Raw genomic sequence first — 19,723 nt, 5'->3', positions numbered from 1 at the left:
AACTCAGGACCTCTGGGAGAGCAGACAGTGCTCTTAACCTCTGAGCCCCCACATGCTAACTCTTAACTGTGTCCTGTTCACTTTTCATCTTCATTGCCCCTATTGGATAAGTGATTCTTTGATTTACCTACATCAGCTAGGCACAGACCTGCAAACGTTTGCCTCTACTCTCCAGTACCTGAGCTATATCTTGCAGCAATGGCGCCCTCTGGTGTAAAACTCTCATGTAACTCTTGTGTAGGTAGGGATAGGATAGGGATACTTCAACCCTTGGCAGCAACTGGAATTGCAGCTTCCAGGTGTGCCTAGCATCCTTCAGACCTTGACACCCATCAGCATTTCAGTTTCAATGTGTCTCAAAATGGACTAATATTGCTCTGTGTGTGTGTGTGGGGGGGTGGTACATATGGAGGCCAGAGAGCAACCTTGGCTGCCATTTCCCAGATCATGCCCACCTTGGTTTTGTGTGTGTGGTTTTGAGATGAGTTCTCTCTTCTCTCATGGCCTTGACCTACCTATGAGAGTGTGGCGGCAGGCCAGTGAGTCCTAGGGGATCCATCCGTCTCTCGCCTCTACAGCACTGGAACTACGGCGGACGCCAAGTGCTTCTTTCTCCCTCCCCCCCTACTCTCTCTCCCCATATATCTTTTAACCTGCTCCCACCAGGACAGTCAGGTTATTCCTCTGCCTCTACAATATCCCATGCATGTCTCTGGTACTTCAAACTGTTACTGATGACCACTGGAGAGATGGCTCAGCACTTGCTGTTCTTTCAGAGGACCTGGATTCGATCCCCAACACCTACATCTGGGAACTCACAATCACCAGTAATTCCAGTTCAAAGAGATCTGAACTCCTCTTGGTACAGGAACCAAGAACCCAGGTGGCACCAGGAACCCACTTGGTACATATGCATATATGTAGATATGCATACAAATAAAATAAAAACAAATAAATGTTTCTAGAGTTAGGAAAATGGCTCAGCGGATGAAATGCTTGCTAACAAGCATGAGGACCTAAGTTTGGACCTCCTGTACTCATGTCCAGGCTGGGCAGATCACTCCTGTCTGTAACTTCAGCACCGGGATGCAGAGATAGAAAGATCTCAAGCTCTTTGGCCAGTCCATATGGAATCTGAGCTCAGCCATCCAAGTATCAAGATTCACTGAAAGATGAAAAGAATGTCTCAAAAAATAAAGTGTTTGCGCGAGCCCTCTGGACGTCAACCTCTGGTTTGTAAAGGCCAGTGAGCACCCACCAATATACATAAAAATTCACAGGAAAATGTTGAGTAAGTGTAAGTGTGGTGAGAGGCAAAGATTTCTACAGTCAAGTACTAAGAAACAAAGAGGGGAAGTAGTACGACCTTTAAAGCTGAAACTCATTGTTGAAGGAACATTAATTATAAAAACAGTTTTTAAAACTATTGAGCATAAAAATTAAATGTCAAATATCCGCCGTAGTTAGTCGCTGCTAAAATTTGGAAGAGTAGGTCATTCCTTGCCTTTGTTCAAATTGTTTGCATATATTATGCAAATACCCAGAACCATTCGAAGAACGCCTACTCGAAGAAAGTCAATGATACACTCCTCTGGACCCTTTGATTGGCTTGCCTATCCACTTCATTTGCATGACGTGATTTGATAACTGGAAAGCCCCGCCTCCCTGACGCGTTTACCTCTCACGAATGGACACCAGACCTGAAATTCTTCCAGGGTCTATGTAACTCCGCCCTCGACTAACTAATCCCTTCCATTCGTCGCAGTTCTTTCCGTCTTCTCCGCTGAGAGTGACCGGGGCCTAGCATCCCTTCCCTGCGTGTCTCTCGGCTCCCAGCCGTCCGCGGACCAACTACGCATGCGCATCCTTTTTCTCCCACCATCCGTCGTGTAAATTCTGCGCCCCAACGGCCTCGCATTCCGCCCGGTCTACGCGTCTCAACTGCCGACGCCAAGACGTCTCCCTAGCCAACCGGCGTCCTAGCGTCTGTAAGTCCCTCCCCTTTATGCAAATATCCTCCACACACTGCCTTTATTTTTTTAAAGTAGGGACAGCCCTGAAGAGCGGAGGGGTCGGAGAGTAAGGGCTCCGCCCCCTATGCAAATAAGGGGGCGTGCCCAGCCGCGGAGGGAGGCGGGAGGTGGGGGGTGTTCCCGGGGGCGGCGGTTGCCCGGATGGGCCGTTAGTCGGAGCCCAGCCGCGGAGTGAGCGAGGGAGACGGGAGGAGCCGAGCGCGGCGCCATCCGCCGCCATCCGCCCCCGCCCCGCCGCCATCCGCCCCGGGAAGCCTTTGAGCCCGGGTCCCGGACCCCCACGCACCCGGCTAGGTGAGTCTGGGCGAGCTGGGCGCTGACGCCCTTTCCGGCGCGGGGCGGCGGCAGCGGCGGCGGCGGGCCGGGGGAGAAGCTGCCATCAGCCGCCGCCATCTTGTCCTCCTGCCGCCGGCCTGCCCCTCCCCCTCGGCCTGCGCCGGCCGCTCCCAGGCCGCTGTGGAGGGCTGGGGGCGGCCGCGGCCCAGCAGCCTGCTCCTCAGGGCACGACCGCGCTCCAGGCCGCGGTTCCTGCTCGCGTCGCGCCCTCGGCCCCTCGGCCGGCCCGGGGCCCCTCCGCCGCCTGTAGACCTACCCTTTGAGGGGCTCTTGGTGTTTCTGGAGCCCTTGCTGCCACCCGGCGCTATGGCTCCCGGTCTTTCTTGGTCTTTGCGTCGAGTCACTCTGGTTCTGGAGCCCCGCTTTCGGCCAGCATCTTCGCCTTTCTGCGTCCCCCAAGCCTCTGCGTTCCCTTTTCCCCCCATGGCCCTATCTCCTCCTCTTCCCTCTTTTCTTCTGAGCTCCCCTGACACTGCCCCTTGTCAGCCTTCCTCAGCCGTTCCTGCTTCCCTCCCTGCTTTCTGCTTGATTCTCTCTTTAGCAGTTGAAATCTGTCTGCTCTACGGTTTTTCTGCTTTCTCCCCCTTTCATGGTAGATTTCAGATTGCCTTCCTTAAGTGCCTAGAGAGCAACCCCTGTCTTCTTTTCTCTGGCTTGTGGTAAAGTTAGTTCTCTCCCCGATTTTGGCTTTCATCCTAGGCCTGCATGCTTTCTTGCTATCTTCCATCTCTTTTTCACACTGTTCCCACCCACAAATGAATGCCCGGTCACTCGAGGATGGATTCAGATGTAGAGTTTTTCCTGCCTGAGGAGTAAGGGCTGTTAGGGGAACAAATGACTGCTTATGAAGAGACTGGATGAGGATAAAAATGGTAGTTGGTTCTGGGTTTGGCCTCTGCTGCCTGGCCCATGGTTACAGGGTGTTGTCGAGGTAGCTCCGTCATGCTGTGGTTTTCCTCAGTTTTACATGGGGTCCACTAGTTTTTTGTTTTTTTGTTTTTTTCTGCCAGCAGAATTGTTTCCAAGAGCCTGTGTGGGGGCTATGTAAGGAATAGATGGAATATTTTGCATCCAGGGGTTCTGTGGAGCCCCTGTTGTTTAGTAAGGCTTAGTCTGGCACCAGCTCCTGGTCTGAGAGCAAGCTCATAAAAATCCTTAAGCTCCCAGCATACCTTCCTTCAAACCTCCCAGATGGGACTTAAGGCTGCTGGGAATGAAACCTGGGACACAGGGCCCTGGGGCGTGATTAGGGAGCTGGTGTCTAATAGGTTGACAATCTGAAGTTCTTGTACTTGCTCGATAGAGTTGTGTACCTCATTCTGGTTTTCTCTGGGGCTTTGACTTGGTTGTTCAATTTAATCGTATGTCTCTGAAATTATTTTGGAGGAGTGTAAGATTAGTTGCCATTTCTAAATGGCACAAAGGATAGATGGGTAAGATACTAGGTTGCTACTTGGTTTTCTTTGTTGGGATATGTCAGGGGGAAGGGGGCTGTGGAAGCCAAGTGGATGGTGGTTGCTTAAGAGACTGTAGTGTTTTACACAAGCCAGAGAACCAAGTATTTGGGCCCTAAAGAGAATGCAGAGAGCTTCTAAGCTTTTGTCTGAAAGGGGCAGAACCTGAACTGCCTACTGTCTGGCCCACAGGCACCGGCTCGTTTTGGGGGAGGTGCCTGCAGGACCCAACGTACTCAATGAGCTTCCAGCGCAATGTCCGATCGCTCGGGGCCGACTGCCAAGGGGAAGGATGGAAAGAAGTATTCCTCGCTCAACCTGTTTGATACGTATAAGGGCAAGTCCTTAGAGATCCAGAAACCCGCTGGTGAGGGTCCTGTCCTGTAAAGACGTTCCTGATATTTGCAGGCTGAGCATGTGTGGGATATAGGCTTTAGAGCTCTCCAACAAAGGCAACTAACAGACCAGATGAATACTGGAGACCTCTCAGTTTCATCTTCAGTGCTGAAGGGGGTGCTGGGCTTTGGGTGAAACACAGCTTATCCTCCTACAAAGGCGTGTTTTTGGTTCCCTGTCCTTGGACACGTAAGAATCGGAGGCAAAGTAATGTGGTGGATTTGAAAAGGTCTTGGACCAGCTTGCCCCCCGCAGGCTCAGGATCAACCATCCCACAGATGATTATGCTGTATCTCACCTTTCCCAGGAGAGCTTAAGAGATTATTGAGTAATGGAATGGTTTCTGAGAGAAGCCTATAGTGAAAAGATGGTAGGGTTGTCTAAACGGGATTTGTTGACGGGACGCTGTTAGGTCTCCCGTGTGAGGTCTTTTTGATCCTTTTTCTCTCCACCGTTTCTTCAGTTGCCCCTCGACATGGCCTGCAGAGTCTCGGAAAAGTTGCCATTGCCCGGCGCATGCCACCCCCAGCCAACCTTCCAAGCCTGAAAGCCGAGAACAAAGGCAATGACCCCAATGTCTCACTAGTGCCGAAAGACGGAACAGGATGGGCAAGCAAACAGGAGCAGTCCGACCCCAAGAGGTAGATAGCTGTGGGACTTCCTGAGGCTCGTAGCTTTGAGCTGGGGAGTGTGTTAAGGCATGAGACTGAGAGAAGCACCTTCTGCACCTAGTTTGTTAGATGACTAAGAATTGAAACCTTAAACTTTGATGGAGAGAAAACAGGAAGAAACAGGCGAGGCCTGTGTACCAGTTGCTTTGTCCTAGTGTTTGTAGATAGTAGCTAGGCTTGGGTCAGCCCCAGCTTTGTACCACTTAGAGAACTAAGGAAGTGGCATCTCACTCTGCACGACCTTTCCATCCTGCTCTCCCAGTTCCGATGCCTCAACCGCTCAGCCGCCGGAATCGCAGCCACTGCCGGCTTCACAGACGCCTGCCTCCAACCAGCCGAAACGACCCCCAACAGCCCCCGAGGTACCTGGAGAACTCGAGGGGTTGGATGAGGAAGAATGACCCTTACGATACTTACTCTGCCCTCCCTGTGACCATTTGTCCCTTTGCTCCCCCAGAACACTCCTTCGGTTCCAAGCGGGGTAAAGTCCTGGGCACAAGCCAGTGTCACCCATGGAGCCCATGGAGATGGTGAGTGTAAGAGGGTTGGAGCATATGGGAGGGAGGCAGGGGCCATGCATTTTTGAGGAGAGATCCTTCGTCTTGTGTCCAAATCACCCAGGATCTAGAGCCTCCCGCTTTTATGTACATGCTCAGGAAGTGACCCCATCTGGTGTATACCCTCATTTCAACAGGTGGAAGGGCATCAAACCTACTGTCGCGATTCTCTCGAGAGGAATTTCCGACCCTGCAGGCGGCTGGAGACCAGGACAAGGCTGCCAAGGAAAGGGAGTCTGCCGAACAGTCGTCTGGGCCCGGACCAAGCCTCCGCCCCCAAAGTGAGTAGCTGCCCTCAGACCAGGGTCGCGCCTGCTCTGTGGAAAGGCTGCGTGCTGGGTTACTCACTTCCTTCCCCGTCTTTCTGATGCATCCCCTTGGCCTAGACCAGTGGTAACTTATCTTTTCCTCCCTCTTTGCGTTTCTAAACTACAGATTCTACAACTTGGAGGGACGGAGGTGGGCGTGGCCCTGATGACCTGGAGGGCCCGGACTCCAAACTTCATCATGGCCATGATCCCCGGGGTGGGCTGCAGCCTTCAGGCCCACCCCAGTTCCCTCCCTACCGCGGGATGATGCCGCCCTTTGTGAGTGTGCCTGTGTTGCTTGAAGTGGTGCACTGAGAGCCAGGTGTTAAGGGTTAGGACTTAGTCTTTGGAAGACACAGAAAGTAGACCCCAATGAGATGGGGGTGGGAGGATGAGGGGGTAGAAGGATACGTTTAAAGGGCTGGTAGACTATATGTCCCCCCTCTAAGCAGCTATTGTTGGGCCGTTTTGCAGATGTATCCCCCATATCTCCCATTCCCTCCGCCCTATGGACCCCAGGGGCCTTATAGATACCCGACTCCTGATGGGCCCAGGTAAGTAATCAGATTCTGGGTTTGTTGTTGGGGGAGGGGAACAGGGTAAGGCTACTTGGAGAGATGGTTTTTCTAACTAGGGGTTCAGTTTTATATGTGATTCTGCTACATGCTATATTTAACATCCCCCCCTCCAAATTTTTTTTTCCAATATGCAGCCGTTTTCCCCGTGTGGCGGGCCCCCGGGGCTCAGGGCCACCAATGCGCCTTGTAGAGCCTGTGGGTCGGCCTTCTATTCTTAAAGAGGATAATCTTAAAGAGTTTGACCAACTGGACCAGGAAAATGATGATGGTTGGGCAGGTGACTATGACTATTTGGGTTCTCAAATGTGAAGAAGAAATGGTGGGTCGTGTGAGAGGAAGGCAGATGTGAAAGGGTAAGAGGGAATGATAGAAAGCTTAGTACTGCCAAGTACTGAGGAGTGAGGACGTCAGGACATGTGGTGGGGACGGTTAGCATTGACTCTATCTGCTGTTGTAGTTCCAGACTATTTGCTGCGTTCTGTGAAGCTATCTGAGAGAGCACATTACTTAGTTTACTTAAATGTTCATTTTTTTACCTCAGGGGCCCATGAAGAGGTTGACTATACTGAAAAGCTCAAATTCAGCGATGAGGAAGATGGACGAGACTCCGACGAGGAGGGAGCTGAGGGCCAGTGAGTTAGGGCCCAGGGGAGGGAGGCACTGTTTTTCTTGTGGTGCGCTAGCCTCATAGAAGGGTTGCTTATAGCAGAGCTTAGTTACACTGTGATCTGCCCACAGCAAGGATTCCCAGTCAGCTGCTGCTGAGGAACCTGAGACAGATGGCAAAAAGGGCACCTCCCCTGGCAGCGAATTGCCCCCTCCCAAGACAGCCTGGACAGAGAATGCTCGGCCTTCAGAGACAGAGCCAGCTCCTCCTACCCCAAAGCCTCCCCCACCTCCACCTCACCGGGGGCCAGTCGGGAACTGGGGGCCCCCTGGGGACTACCCAGTGAGTATCTACAATTTCGGGCCGAGAGGGTCAGTTGTGGGGGTATCAGCTGAATAATTGACAGTAATGACAAGAAGCTAGGGCAGGACTAGGGTTGTATCTGAGAAAAGTTTGGGGAGCCTTTGGTTCTCGGGGAGTTGAAATGAGCTGGGATGCTGGGAAGGGAAGGCCTGCGTGATTGGTCCTCCAAAGTAAAAAAGGAACAGAGGTAAGGGTGAGGAATTTGTCTCCACCCAGACAGAGACCATTAATTCCCAGGCCTGGTTCTTTTATCCTGTAGCTGTAGACAGTTGTTTGATCTTTGAAAGAGGTGGTAGAAGGTAGAGTGACTGACATGCCTGGCCTGCTGGGTCTGCCCATTGCCAGGATCGAGGGGGTCCTCCCTGCAAACCCCCAGCACCTGAGGATGAGGATGAGGCATGGCGGCAGCGTCGGAAGCAATCTTCTTCAGAGATCTCCCTGGCAGTGGAACGAGCTCGAAGGCGCAGAGAAGAGGAAGAGCGACGCATGCAGGAGGAGCGCCGGGCAGCCTGTGCTGAGAAACTTAAGCGTCTTGATGAAAAGTTTGGGGCACCTGACAAGCGGCTCAAGGCAGAGCCTGCAGCCCCACCTGTTACCCCTGCTGCCCCAGCTCTACCACCTGTAGTCCCCAAAGAAATTCCTGCAGCTCCAGCTCTGCCACCAACACCTACCCCAACACCAGAGAAAGAACCTGAAGAGCCGGCACAAGCCCCTCCTGTGCAGGCCGCCCCCAGTCCAGGGGTGGCTCCAGTTCCCACTCTGGTGAGTGGGGGTGGTTGCACTGCCAACAGCAACAGCAGTGGCAGCTTCGAAGCCAGCCCAGGTATGAAGAAAGGGATGGGGCTTACTGGGTGTCAAGTCTGCTAGGCTTAAGGGGATAGTGGGTAGTAAAGATGGGTGTCAGTGGGAGAGAGTGCTAGGTTACGCTATTGAACTGTGAGTGGCGGGGTATGTGGGAGGAGAATCTAAGCATCTTGTAGAACAGAACTTCTGGTTCCTGTTTTGTGTTTTCTGGTGGTGTCACAGGAATACTTGACACTTTAAAGTATTTCTATGGTTCTTAAACAGGATGGCCACTTATTCAGTTCGTATTTTGTTAAATACTTAACTGGGGGTGGAATTTCTGGGATGTTTGACTGTTGTAATGGACCAAGTCACCCTGTTCTTCAATGCAGTGGAACCCCAACTGCCTTCAAAAGAGGGTCCTGAACCACCAGAAGAGGTTCCTCCACCTACCACACCCCCAGCCCCAAAGATGGAACCCAAAGGTGATGGGGTTGGTTCTACTCGCCAGCCCCCCAGTCAGGGCTTGGGCTACCCCAAATACCAGAAGTCATTGCCTCCTCGCTTCCAGCGGCAGCAACAGGTGATGCCAAGTTTTTTCTTTCACTTTGGGGCTGTTTTTGTCTCTTCAGCATCCTTCCATGTGTTGCCTTCAGGCCTGGGTTCGTCTTTCTGTTGTAGCACAGTTCCCTTGCGCCCTATCTTTGTCATGCCACTGCCTTAACTTTCTCTGTACTGATGGTCTTGAGTGTATGTAGGCTATGGTAACCTTTTCATCTTGTCTCATTACTTGCAGGAGCAGCTCCTGAAGCAGCAGCAGCAGCAACAGCAGTGGCAGCAGCAGCAACAAGGCACTGCCCCTCCTGCCCCAGTGCCCCCATCACCACCACAACCTGTGACCCTGGGAGCTGTACCTGCCCCACAAGCACCGCCCCCACCTCCCAAAGCCCTGTACCCAGGTGCTCTGGGCCGGCCCCCACCAATGCCTCCAATGAACTTTGACCCCCGCTGGATGATGATTCCTCCTTACGTGGACCCTCGGCTTCTCCAGGGCCGGCCCCCTCTGGACTTCTACCCTCCTGGTGTGCATCCCTCTGGTACGGGTCATGAGAGTGCCGGTGATCTCCTTAGTCCCAGGAGGGAATACTGTCTGTGGGACAGCCAGGGAGCATGGTGTTCTATCTGCCTAGCACTTCTAGGGGGCTTGTGAGAATAGGCTTGGGGAAGAGGTAGTGATCCTTCATTGGGCACAGTTTATTTGTGGGGCTTGATTACTTCACAGCTGAGTGATTGACTTGTTTTCATGAGAAAGGCAAACCCTCACAGAACAGGAGCTGCAGGTGCTGCACACAGGTTCTCACACAGAGGTGCTTTTAGCATCTAAGGCCTATGCAAGGTGCTTTCTTTGTTTTCTTAGGCCTGGTTCCCCGGGAACGCTCAGACAGTGGGGGCTCAAGCTCAGAGCCATTTGAACGCCATGCACCCCCTCTGTTGCGGGAAAGGGGCACCCCACCAGTGGACCCCAAGTTGGCCTGGGTTGGAGATGTCTTTACCACCACACCCACTGATCCTCGTCCTCTTACCTCACCACTGCGCCAGGCAGCAGATGAGGAGGAGAAGAGTATGAGGTGAGTTGCTAGGGAGGGCCTGTGAGTAGTGTGGGCTGTCTGAAGTGATAGGGTGCCCGTGGAAGGAGTGTCTAGATCCTAGTTCTTCTCTGCGTGTCCTCATCCTTCTCATAACAAACTTCTCTTCTGTTTCTCTTCAGGAGCGAGACTCCTCCGGTACCCCCGCCCCCACCTTATCTGGCTAATTATCCAGGTTTTCCAGAGAATGGAACTCCTGGGCCCCCAATCTCGAGATTCCCTCTGGAGGAATCTGCTCCCCCGGGACCCCGCCCACTACCCTGGCCTCCAGGCAATGATGAAGCTGCCAAGATGCAGGCTCCACCGCCCAAGAAGGAACCCTCGAAGGAGGAACCGCCACAGCTGTCCGGGCCAGAAGCAGGCAGAAAGCCTGCCCGTGGAGGCCAAGGCCCACCACCACCACGGAGAGAGAATCGTACTGAGACTCGCTGGGGCCCCCGACCAGGCAGTTGTCGCCGTGGAATCCCTCCAGAGGAGCCAGGTGTCCCTCCTCGAAGAGCTGGGCCTATAAAGAAGCCACCACCACCTGTGAAAGTAGAGGAGCTGCCTCCTAAGTCCCTAGAACAGGGGGATGAGACCCCCAAGGTCCCAAAGCCAGATGCACTCAAGACAGCTAAGGGCAAGGTGGGCCCCAAAGAAACCCCACCAGGTGGAAACCTGTCTCCTGCACCTAGGCTTCGGCGGGACTATTCCTATGAAAGAGTAGGTCCTACATCTTGCCGTGGTCGGGGCAGAGGCGAGTATTTTGCCAGAGGAAGGGGTTTTCGGGGGACCTATGGGGGCCGGGGTCGGGGAGCCCGGAGCCGTGAATTCCGAAGTTACCGAGAGTTCCGAGGAGACGATGGGCGTGGGGGTGGTTCAGGCGGAACAAACCATCCTTCTGCTCCCCGAGGCCGCACTGCCAGTGAGACACGAAGTGAGGGTTCAGAATATGAAGAAATCCCCAAGAGACGCCGCCAGCGTGGCTCTGAAACAGGCAGTGAGACTCATGAGAGTGACCTGGCCCCCTCTGACAAGGAAGCCCCTCCGCCCAAAGAGGGAGTGCTTGGTCAGGTCCCTCTTGCCCCCCCACAACCAGGAGCTCCTCCATCACCAGCCCCAGCCCGATTCTCCACTGCCCGAGGTGGTCGTGTCTTCACTCCAAGAGGAGTACCATCACGCCGTGGCCGAGGTGGGGGGCGGCCCCCTCCTGTTTGCTCAGGCTGGAGCCCTCCTGCCAAGTCTCTGGTTCCAAAGAAACCTCCAACAGGTCCTTTGCCTCCAAGTAAAGAACCTTTGAAAGAGAAGCTGATCTCAGGGCCTCTGTCCCCCATGTCTCGAGCTGGCAACATGGGTGTAGGCATGGAAGATGGGGAGCGACCCCGACGGAGGCGACATGGCAGGGCTCAACAGCAGGACAAACCACCTCGTTTCCGAAGGCTGAAACAAGAACGTGAAAACGCTGCCAGAGGAGCTGATGGCAAGCCCCCTTCCCTAACCCTTGCAGCCTCTACCCCTGGACCTGAGGAGACACTAACAGCAGCCACAGTTCCCCCACCCCCTCGCCGCACAGCTGCTAAGTCTCCTGATCTGTCAAACCAGAACTCAGACCAAGCCAATGAGGAATGGGAGACTGCATCAGAGAGCAGCGACTTTGCCAGTGAGCGCCGGGGTGACAAGGAGACTCCCCCAGCAGCACTTATGACCTCTAAAGCTGTGGGGACTCCTGGGGCCAATGCAGGTGGGGCTGGACCAGGCATTTCAGCCATGTCTCGTGGAGACCTGAGCCAACGAGCCAAGGATTTGAGCAAGCGGAGCTTCTCAAGTCAGCGGCCAGGCATGGATCGTCAAAACCGGCGCCCAGGCACTGGGGGCAAGACTGGCAGTGGTGGTGGCAGTAGCGGAGGTGGTGGTGCAGGCCCTGGGGGACGGACCGGCCCAGGACGAGGGGATAAGAGGAGCTGGCCCTCTCCCAAGAACCGAAGGTGGGTAAGAGTAGATGGCTAAGTAGTAGTGTGGTTGCTGGGTTGAGGGTGGGTGCCAGGGAGTTAGAGTTTTTTTAGTAAGTCAGGCATCAGAAAGGCACTATATATCTTCCATCTTGGCAGTCAGCTAAAGAGTTAGCAGTCCCCATGCGTGTTTTGTTCTGGTTTTCTCAACACACTGTTGTGAACAGGAAGCTTGGAAAGGGTTTTATCAGGAGAAGATAGGATGCTAGTAGTGAAGCGACAGTAGATGCTTGACTTACAGAATTTAGTGAGCCCTGGAACTGATGCTCTGCTTTCTCCAGCCGTCCTCCTGAGGAGCGACCTCCGGGACTTCCTCTGCCTCCGCCACCCCCCAGCAGTTCTGCTGTCTTCCGCCTGGACCAAGTTATCCATAGCAACCCTGCTGGAATCCAACAGGCTCTGGCCCAACTTAGCAGCCGCCAAGGAAATGTAACTGCACCAGGGGGGCACCCAAGGCCTAAGCCTGGGCCTCCCCAAGCCCCTCAGGGCTCCTCCCCTCGGCCCCCAACCCGTTATGACCCCCCAAGGGCCAGCAGCGCTATCAGTTCTGGTAAGCTGGAGGCAAGCGGGTGGGAATGACTCCATCCCCAAAGGTCAAGTGCTGGAGTGGGGAGCAGGAGTTTGTCATGGGGCCCCTGCTATTGGGATCTGCAGAGCTGGAAGGACTGGGAGGTGGAGTCGGGAGAGCAGGCTAGGGTCAGTGGTAGAATGAGGTAGATGCTGACAGTTTTCCCCTTTTCCCCAGACCCCCACTTCGAGGAGCCAGGGCCGATGGTGAGGGGGGTGGGCGGGACTCCCCGGGACTCTGCCGGGGTTAATCCCTTCCCCCCGAAACGGCGGGAGCGGCCTCCCCGAAAACCGGAGCTGCTGCAGGAGGTGAGGGATGGGGCTGGAGACTGGGCCTCATTGCACTCCCACCTTTGAAGGTTCTTGGTTATGCTTTCTGTATGCTTTTTACATTCTGTTCTGCTCACTCTCACCCCAGACTCTTCATTAGCGATCACCACTTGTCTCCCATGTCTCTGTCTCCCTGCTGTTGCTGCTGCTGCTGCTTCTCATTCTGCCCCAGCTTATTTGTATTTTGCCCTTCTTGGTTTTCTTTAGGAAACTGTGCCAGCTTCTCATAGCTCTGGATTCTTGGGCTCTAAGCCTGAGGTCCCAGGCCCTCAGGAAGAATCCAGAGATTCAGGCACAGAGGCCCTAACTCCCCACATCTGGAATCGTTTACATACTGGTGAGTGAAGCTGGTGGGGGGGTAAAGATTGGAGTGGGGCGTGGTGATGTGAGGTGGGTCTTAGTTTCTCACTGCCTGCCTCATGGTTGGTGTTCTCTAGCCACAAGCCGAAAGAGTTACCAGCCTGGCTCCATCGAGCCCTGGATGGAGCCCCTGAGTCCCTTTGAGGATGTGGCAGGCACAGAGGTAAGGAGACGCTGGGACCGGAGTGGCAGGGAGGTTACTGAGTGTTGGTCATGTTTCTTCACCTGTTCTGAATAGACATAGCCCTTGAGGCCGTTCTCTTGGAATTGTCTCCTTTCCTCTGTTGGTATGTGACACTTCTCAGGTGTCCGGTGTTTTACCTAGCTCCTTCTCCACCTCGCAGATGAGTCAGTCTGACAGTGGAGTGGACCTGAGTGGAGATTCTCAGGTGTCATCAGGTCCCTGCAGTCAGCGAAGTTCCCCTGATGGAGGACTTAAGGGGTCAGCAGAGGGACCCCCCAAGCGGCCTGGAGGACCCTCACCCCTGAATGCTGTTCCTGGTGAGAGTGCATCTGGCTCTGAACCCTCTGAACCTCCTAGGAGACGGCCACCTGCTTCCCATGAAGGGGAAAGAAAGGTAAAGTCGATGGATGGATGAAGAATGTCAGCAGGGCCCTTCCTCCCTCCTGAGTTTGACTGTCCTTTTTTTAGCCAATGTGCTTTGCTTTTTCTTGGTTTGTTTCTCTGTCACCCAAATACACTTTGTTTCCCAATCTAGGAGCTGCCCCGGGAGCAGCCTCTGCCCCCTGGTCCCATAGGCACAGAACGATCACAGCGCACAGATCGAGGCCCAGAGCCAGGCCCTCTCCGACCAGCCCACCGACCGGGCTCTCAAGTTGAGTTTGGCACTACCAACAAGGTCTGAATGGGCTTCACTTGGACATGTCCTCGTTTGGGTATGAGGTGATGACAAGTGGGATGGGAGTCTGAATTCAACTACAATCTTCCCACACATTACAGGACTCAGACTTGTGCCTAGTGGTCGGAGACACTTTAAAAGGAGAAAAGGAGTTGGTGGCATCAGCCACAGAGGTAGGTGGGAAGGGAGCTTTGATGCCAGTAAGAGTAATGAGGCAGGGCCTCCTCACCTTCGCAGCTGCCATATTAGTACAGCTCCTCGTGCTGGCTAACCCAGCACTGAAGTTATCTAATTGCGTGATAACTCATTCTGCTGCTCTTATGAAATATAGTTTAGATATCTGATTGGGACCCCTGTGAAAGGGTTGGCTCATGCATGGAGAACCGCTAGGGCAGACTGTAGGCCTTCCACTTTGACAAGGCTTTTTTTTTTCGCTCAGGCCGTTCCCATATCCAGAGACTGGGAGCTGCTCCCTAGTGCTTCTACTTCAGCTGAGCCACAGCCCAAGAGCCTGGGTTCTGGGCAGTGTGTTCCAGAGCCCAGCCCTTCAGGTCAGCGTCCGTACCCTGAGGTCTTCTATGGCAGCCCTGGACCTCCTAATTCCCAGGTAAGCTCCATTATTAATCATAAGTCCCCTCCTTTTCTGCCTTTTGTTTGTTTTTGAGACAGGGCCTGGAACTTAGTATGTAGAACAAGCTGGCTTCAAACTCAGATTCACCTGCCTCTTCCTTCCAGGTGCTGGGATTAAAGATGTACCCCACCAACTTGCTCAGCTGGATAGTGGTTTCTTTTTGTTGTTGTTGTTTTATTAATTTTTTAAATGTTTTTGTTGCGTGCCCCGGTGCATGTGTTACACTGAGAGCAGAGTTCAGAGGACAACTCTGCAGTCCACTCCACCCCTACATGGATGGGTTACAGGTTACCAGGTGGCAGTAGCAGTGCCTTTGCCCCGTGATCTCTCACCTGCCCCGAAGTTGGTTAACTTATAAAACATTCCATTGTGTTCCATTTTTTCTTTTCCTCCAATGAGTAGGATGGGTGGTTTATTCCTTCCCCCCACCCCCAAGTTTTTATTTCATGTGCATGGGTGTGTTGTCTGCACCATATGTGTACAGTGCCCTTGGAACTAGAGTTAGAGGTGGTTATAGGCCATTAGCCACCGTGTGGATGGTAAAGATAGATGGGGTCTTCTGGGAGAACAACCAGTATACCTAATTAACCACCGGGAGATTTCTCTATTTATATTTTTGTAGATTTTTTTAAAAAGATTTATTTATTTATTATATGTAAGTACACTGTAGCTGTCTTCAGACACACCAGAAGAGGGAGTTGGATCTCGTTACGGATGGTTGTGAGCCACCATGTGGTTGGTTGCTGGGATTTGAACTCAGGACCTTCGGAAGAGCAGTCGGGTGCTCTTACCTGCTGAGCCATCTCACCAGCCCTTGTAGATTTATTTTTAATTATGCATATTCAGTGATTGCAGATGCTTATGGAGGCCAGAGGTGTCTAGTCTCCCTGGAGCTAGAGTTATAGATGGCTGTAGGCCTAGAGAGAGTATGCCTGTCCTTAGCTGGAGCTGTCCCTCCAGCCCATTCATGCCCTGTTCTTATATTTTATTTTGAGACATGGTTTTGCCAAGTTAATCAAATTGGCATTGAGCTTACTCTGTAGTATAGATTGGCCTTGAACTTGATGGTTGCCGCCTTTGACATCTGTCTTCCTAGGAACTGAGGTTCCACCAGGTTCCTTTTTCACTTGTGTCTAGGCCTTTGGCCAGTGGGATGGTGCTGCCCACTTTGGGGTGGGTGTTCTTCCTTTGGTTAACTCTCTCTCTCTCTCTCTCTCTCTCTCTTTTTCTTATTTGTTTTGGTTTTTTGAGGCATGGTTTCTCTGTGTAGCCCTGGCTGTCCTGGGTGCTCTATTGTCACCTATGTATTTCTCAATCCAGTTGATTACCCATCACACTGCATTAGAGACCAGACTTGGGACTCACATGTCAGTGAAGCCCTCTACCACTGTGCTGTATATATCCAGCCCAAGTTATCTTTTCTTTTTTTTTTTTTTTTTTTTTTTTTTTTTAAAGATTTATTTATTTATTATATGTAAGTACACTGTAGCTGTCTTCAGACACTCCAGAAGAGGGCGTCAGATCTTGTTACAGATGGTTGTGAGCCACCATGTGGTTGCTGGGATTTGAACTCCGGACCTTCGGAAGAGCAGTCGGGTGCTCTTACCCACTGAGCCATCTCACCAGCCCCCCAAGTTATCTTTTCTTAACAAAGACACTGGAACTGCTCTTATCTCGCTTTTCTCCAGCAGGTCTCTGGGGGTGCACCCATCGACTCTCAGTTACATCCCAACAGTGGAGGCTTCCGTCCTGGGACACCCTCATTGCACCAGTACAGGTAAAACTAGATTATCTACAGACTTGGAATGGAGATAGATTGCAGGGGAGAGAATACCAAAGAACAGTGGATTAAGAGTAACACCTCTCCTCCCCCAATTCTTTTCAGGTCACAGCCTCTGTATCTGCCCCCAGGTCCAGCCCCTCCCTCGGCACTGCTTTCTGGGGTAGCTCTCAAGGGCCAGTTTCTGGATTTCTCAGCACTGCAAGCCACAGAGCTGGGGAAGTTGCCTGCTGGGGGAGTTCTCTACCCTCCGCCATCCTTCCTCTACTCTGCAGCTTTCTGCCCCAGCCCTTTGCCTGACCCACCCTTGCTTCAGGTATGAGGTGGGCAGCTGCTAGGGCAGCAGAGAGGATGTTTTTGGGGGACTCGACCTGTTCTGGTTTCTCTTGTTTCCCAGGAGAGCCTGGAAAACATTATGTAGTTCAGATTATAAATCTTGAGCCATCACACCCACCTGAGAATTGGCCTTTTCCTCATTTCCCAACAGGTACGCCAGGATCTGCCATCCCCTTCAGATTTTTACTCTACTCCTCTGCAGCCTGGTGGCCAGAGTGGCTTCCTTCCTTCGGGAGCCCCTGCTCAGCAGGTATCTTTGATCTTCCTACTTCCCTTCGTTTTCTGCCCCTGGCTTAGTTTGGATTTTTCCTACATGGCCTTCCTGTTCTAATGGGCTCACTGGGGATTTCTTGCAGATGCTTCTACCTGTGGTAGACTCACAGCTGCCAGTGGTGAACTTTGGCTCCCTGCCACCAGCGCCACCCCCTGCTCCACCCCCCCTTTCTCTGTTACCTGTGGGTCCTGCTCTCCAGCCCCCCAACCTAGCTGTGCGGCCCCCACCTGCTCCTGCTGCTCGGGTCTTACCTTCACCCGCTAGACCCTTCGCCCCTAGCTTGGGGCGAGCAGAGGTAAGGTGTAAAGATCAGTATTTCAAGTTTTTGAAGGATGGCAAGGTATCCAAAGGGAAAAAGGGTAAATGGTTCAGACAGCAAGTTCATAGGGTAAATTGTTTCTCTTTCCAGCTGCACCCAGTAGAACTAAAGCCTTTCCAGGATTACCGAAAGCTGAGCAGCAACCTTGGGGGTCCTGGGTCGTCACGGACTCCCCCATCTGGAAGGTAAACAGGAGTGGGATATCGGCTCTGCATCCCCAGGGACTTTTTTTGAAACATGGGCAGGCCTTGGGTTTACCCTGACCGTCACCTTTCCTCCCTTAGGCCCTTCTCTGGTCTCAATTCCCGTCTCAAGGCCCCACCTTCCACCTACAGTGGAGTATTCCGAACTCAGCGCATTGACCTCTACCAGCAGGTGAAGGAGAGGACCAGTAACACCCCTCTCCCCCCAGCCTAAGTTCGGATCCCCTTCTGAGCTCCTGAAGGATCGCTGACTTACTCTTCCATATATACCTATCCTCAGGCTTCCCCACCAGATGCCCTGCGCTGGATGCCGAAGCCTTGGGAACGGGCAGGGCCACCTTCTCGAGAAGGGCCTCCCCGAAGAGCAGAGGAGCCTGGGTCCCGGGGGGAGAAGGAGCCTGGATTGCCCCCACCCCGCTGAGGGAGTTCCCCTTGACCCCCATCCCCGGGGCTTGTATATAGATTATAAATATATAAGGGGGAAAGGGGTGGGTGGGGAGGGGTTGTGGGTCTGGAGTCTCACTTCCCCTCTTCTCCTCCCCTAGTCCCCTATCCCTGGGGCCGTTTGTTAAAAAAGAATAATAAAAGAATTTTAAAAAAAAAAAAGGGGGGAAAGTCATGGGTGGGGGATTAACTGTAATGTTTTACACTAAGTAGTGGGTTCAATAAGTTACCTGTTAATTACTTCAGGGTTCCAGAGTTAAGAGTTTGGGTGAGGTCAGTGGGTGCCTGTCTTAGGGTTTCTTTTGCTATGACCAATCAACTCTAACAAATCACACTCCAGTGACACTTCCTCCAACATATGAGCGTATGGGCACCATTTTCATTCAAACCATCACATTCCACTCCCTGGCCACCACTAGCTTGTAACCATATGAAAAACACACTCGGTCCAACTTTGAGAGGCCTGTAGTCATCAGTCTGAACTGTGTTTACAAGTCCAAAGTCAATTCTGACATTCCTTGCAATCTCCTTGCTGTAACCCCTGTAAAAAGGCAGATCATGTTTTCAACATACAGTGGCATAGAATATAATTACCATTCTGAAAGAGTGCATAGCGAGGGAATATTGGGCCAACGTTAGAACAAAAATCAGCTAGTCAAACTCCAAAATCTGTCTCCCATGTCTGATGTCAAAGCCTTTCAGATCGTCCCAACTCCATTTAACTTACTGGCAGCAACACACTCCTCTGGCTGGTTCTACTCCCTCTTAGTAGCTTTCTTCATCCCTCCACTCTGGCATCACCAAGATCTTGGCATTCCCCAAGGCAATCTATTTCCACAGCTTCACAAGGCTTCTCTAGGCCTCCATGCACACACTCCCTCCCAATCCCCAGGAGGAGATAATAAACCAGAACCAAAGCTGCCAAGCTCTGCTGTTTGTTGGGGCTAGGACACCTTTCTAAATCACAGAACCAACGTTCTGTGGTTTTGGTTTCCCTTGCTGCCTAAGCTTGGCTGTCCTTGAAAACTGCCTGCCTTTTGGGGAGCTTAGCTGGGAGGGGTCTTGCTCAAAGGCCACCACTCCCTTTATTTCCACTTGGCATCAAACTATCATTCTCAACACTTTCAGGTCCTAAATAGTAGTTTGTATTTTCCTTTCTCAGCTTGCTTATTCTCATATCTGCGTTAAGTGTGGGCACTAATAACCAAGCAACAGTCAATACTAGGCTGTCTGAAAATTGCCTTTCAAAGGTAAGGTGAGTCTTCAGTTTAGTCTCAAGAATTTTTTTTTTTTTTTTTTGGCTTTTGAACAAGGGCAGAAAGCCACATTATCACATAAAACCAGACCCCCCACACATAGTTTAAATGACCCTCAGAACCACTGTCTAACATGCTCCTAGCATGGCCCATTAAACCACAATGCATTCAGTTGCTTTTCCAAAACCAATCAGGTCTATCTTGGGGAAACTGGTCTGTACTTCTGACCTAGTTAGGGTTTCTATTGCTGTGAAGAGGGCAGCTACTCATAAAAACATTTAATTAGGGTTAGCTTACAAGTTGAGAGGCTTAGCCCTTTATCAGCATGGTACTCCAAGCTTTGTACATGTGGATCAGCAGGCAACAAAGACTTGAGCTTCTGCAACCTCAAAGCCCCAGTAAAACTTTAAAGGCCACACCTATTACTGCCACCTGCAGAACCATTCTGCCTCCCAGGTTCCAGGTTTCCACCCGGCCTTTCATGTTCCAGAGGTTAAAGCGAGGGCTCTTAGGGCTGGTAGAGGAGCATGGGTTTCACAGAACGCTATTTAAGCCTCAACTGATGACACCCCATAAGGAGAATATGATGTGATGTGTGTGTGTGTAGCTAGGTTTCTATGGAACATTTGAAGAAACCTGTAAA

At 52.3% G+C, this 19,723-nt stretch overlaps 1 protein-coding gene and 1 non-coding gene across 7 annotated transcripts; both read left to right on the top strand.

Annotated features, from left to right (window-relative positions):
- Window positions 1-1,740: 1,740 nt before the first annotated feature.
- Window positions 1,741-17,986, top strand: Prrc2a (proline-rich coiled-coil 2A). Of its 6 annotated transcripts, none has more exons than XM_030249899.1 (31): window positions 1,741-1,988; window positions 4,016-4,190; window positions 4,683-4,860; window positions 5,153-5,252; window positions 5,348-5,420; window positions 5,585-5,728; window positions 5,883-6,034; window positions 6,230-6,309; window positions 6,468-6,610; window positions 6,875-6,965; window positions 7,072-7,282; window positions 7,649-8,126; window positions 8,479-8,669; window positions 8,883-9,183; window positions 9,504-9,714; window positions 9,855-11,696; window positions 12,002-12,270; window positions 12,466-12,596; window positions 12,825-12,954; window positions 13,055-13,140; window positions 13,322-13,555; window positions 13,697-13,837; window positions 13,939-14,010; window positions 14,277-14,444; window positions 16,160-16,245; window positions 16,354-16,564; window positions 16,736-16,834; window positions 16,941-17,153; window positions 17,268-17,362; window positions 17,462-17,552; window positions 17,661-17,986. In XM_030249899.1, exons 2-31 carry the CDS (start codon window positions 4,079-4,081, stop codon window positions 17,799-17,801), a joined length of 6,474 nt encoding a protein of 2,157 aa, XP_030105759.1. In that variant the 5' UTR covers window positions 1,741-1,988; window positions 4,016-4,078; the 3' UTR covers window positions 17,802-17,986. The 6 variants fall into 6 exon arrangements, with proteins under 6 accessions (XP_030105759.1, XP_006524683.1, XP_030105760.1 ...); XM_006524620.4 differs by having other exon boundaries at window positions 16,157-16,245; XM_030249900.1 differs by having other exon boundaries at window positions 1,900-1,988; window positions 4,016-4,160; window positions 16,157-16,245.
- Window positions 4,366-4,499, top strand: Gm23442. Its single transcript, XR_003952434.1, has one exon. It is a non-coding gene; the product is annotated as a small nucleolar RNA SNORA38 (small nucleolar RNA).
- Window positions 17,987-19,723: the final 1,737 nt, after the last annotated feature.

Source organism: Mus musculus, chromosome 17 (assembly GCF_000001635.26).
Source record: "Mus musculus strain C57BL/6J chromosome 17, GRCm38.p6 C57BL/6J".
Taxonomy (NCBI): Eukaryota; Metazoa; Chordata; class Mammalia; order Rodentia; family Muridae; genus Mus; species Mus musculus.
The sequence above is the reverse complement of the archived record's forward strand: the minus strand, read 5'-3'. Positions and strand labels throughout refer to the sequence as shown.